This window comes from Aptenodytes forsteri, unplaced genomic scaffold, assembly GCF_000699145.1.
Source record: "Aptenodytes forsteri isolate BGI_AS27 unplaced genomic scaffold, ASM69914v1 Scaffold466, whole genome shotgun sequence".
Lineage (NCBI taxonomy): Eukaryota > Metazoa > Chordata > Aves > Sphenisciformes > Spheniscidae > Aptenodytes > Aptenodytes forsteri.
In genome coordinates this window covers 53,866-55,687 of record NW_008795119.1, presented here as the reverse complement: position 1 = coordinate 55,687, position 1,822 = coordinate 53,866, and the positions used below count along the sequence as shown (strand labels likewise).

At 69.4% G+C, this 1,822-nt stretch overlaps 1 protein-coding gene across 1 annotated transcript in view; it reads right to left on the bottom strand.

Moving 5' to 3' along the window:
* Window positions 1-1,822, bottom strand: part of SLC4A2 (solute carrier family 4 member 2) — a 23,295-nt gene that overhangs the window by 13,529 nt on the left and 7,944 nt on the right. Inside the window, 1 exon segment of the mRNA XM_019471492.1 lies at window positions 1,580-1,724. Coding sequence (XP_019327037.1) covers window positions 1,580-1,639 — 60 coding nt within the window. The 5' untranslated portion in view covers window positions 1,640-1,724.

The window sequence follows — 1,822 nt, the reverse complement described above, 5'->3', positions numbered from 1 at the left end:
AAAGGACCCCCCGAGGCGGCGGGGGTGGGGGCTGCCAGCCTCCCTGGGGACAACCCAGCACCCTGAGTTGGTGCCCCATGGCACGTGCCTGGCCAGGGCTGTGCCACAGCCCCCACCCCCCAGCCTGGCACATCCCAGCCCAGACGTTGTGCCTTCAGGCAGAGCCATGGTCCCCTGTCCCCACCGCACGGTGACCCCAAAGCCCCCAGGCCCTGCCCAGGACGGGGTACCGCGGTGGGGGTGACAGGGAACAGGCACACCGTGCCGTCCCCTCACACCCACCACCTACGGCATCAAGGCCACCACGTGACGACAGCAGTGTCAGGCCACATCCTCTGCTCACATCCCCCCCGCTCCCACCACATCCCCTCTGCTGGCCCGTGACCCCCTTCCGACACCCCACAGCCCTCCCAGACCCTCTGGCCATGGCCCAGTGCCTGCAGCGCTACGCCCGGCGAACCCACCAGTCTCCATCTTCCAGCCCCGGCAGCACCCCAGCCGCTCCCGCGGCACCCAGCAAGGCAGCCCCCCACCAGCCCCCAAACTTATGTGCCCCGACCCCAGGATCCTGCCAGCCCCGAAATGACCTTGGACTCCCCATCTGCTGCCCGTGCCAACGCCGGGCAGCACATCCCAACAACCATGCCACGCATCCCTGCCTCCCCCACGGCCCGGCTCCTCTGGTCCCTGGTGCCCACCCACTGACCCTGCCCATGGGGATGCCCAGGACCCCCTCACCAAATCCGCCTTATCCCCGGCCCAGCGTGACCGAGTGCCCATGTCCTCACGGCCCAGAGAGCCCCGTCAGGGGTCAGTGGGGCTGAGATGCTCCCAAGCCAGTGCCCCATCCCGGGGCGATGCCCCACGTCCCTGCATGCCTTGGCATGTTCCCTCGCCCGCGGCTCCGCCAGGCCCAGCTTCGGCCCCAGGACAGGTGGGGACGGGTGCCCTCGGCCGGGTGCCGGGGCGATGAGAGACCTGCCAGCCCGGCAGCCCGGTGAGGCTGCGGCTTACCCAGGAGCCCAGGAGGAAATCCATGGGTGGTGGAGCGACAGGGAAGGGGCCGCAGGTCCCATCCCCGGTCACGTGCGTGGCGATGGGGACTTGCCCAATGGCACCAGGCAGTCGCACAGCACGACGCAAAGGGTTAATCATTAACTCTGCTCCCAGGCAGCCCCAGGAACCCACACAAAAGCTGTGCGGTGCTGGCACTGCCGGCACCGTGCACAGCTGGGGCAGGTGAGCGGCACCGGCAGAGCCGGCGGCCCCGGCCCAACGTGCCCCAGCAGCACCTGCCTCAAGGGCACCCACCACCCCGGCACAGTCGGCTCAGCCTGCCCCAGGCTGGCTGCTGTGAGGCACAGCCCTGCCCCACGGCCATGCAACGAGGCGGGTGCCACGCTGCTCTGCCAGCATGCCACAGCCCTGCCCCACAGCCATGCAATGGGGCACCACCCCACGGTGCAGCATGGCAGGAGGGCCGTGCCACGGCACCCCTTGCCCAGCCGGGCAGTGGCAGGGGGTGCAGCCCCACCATCCCCCTCAGCAGCTGTGGGGCTGTGCCTGCCACGGAACTTACGCTCTGGAAGGCGGAGGAGACGATGTGGTGGATCTCAGAGGACACCTGGGAGTGGGTCATGGCGCTGGCACGGTGCCCCGGTACGGCTGGCTTAGCCCTTCTCCTTCTCACGGGGGCTCAGGGGATGTTGTCGGGGCAGCATAACCTGGAGGCAGAGAGAGGTGCTCAGGGGCACAGCCAGTGCTCCCCTAGCAGCAGCGATGCCCTGAGGAGCCGCGTGGCTGCCGGCTGGGGTTTTTTCCC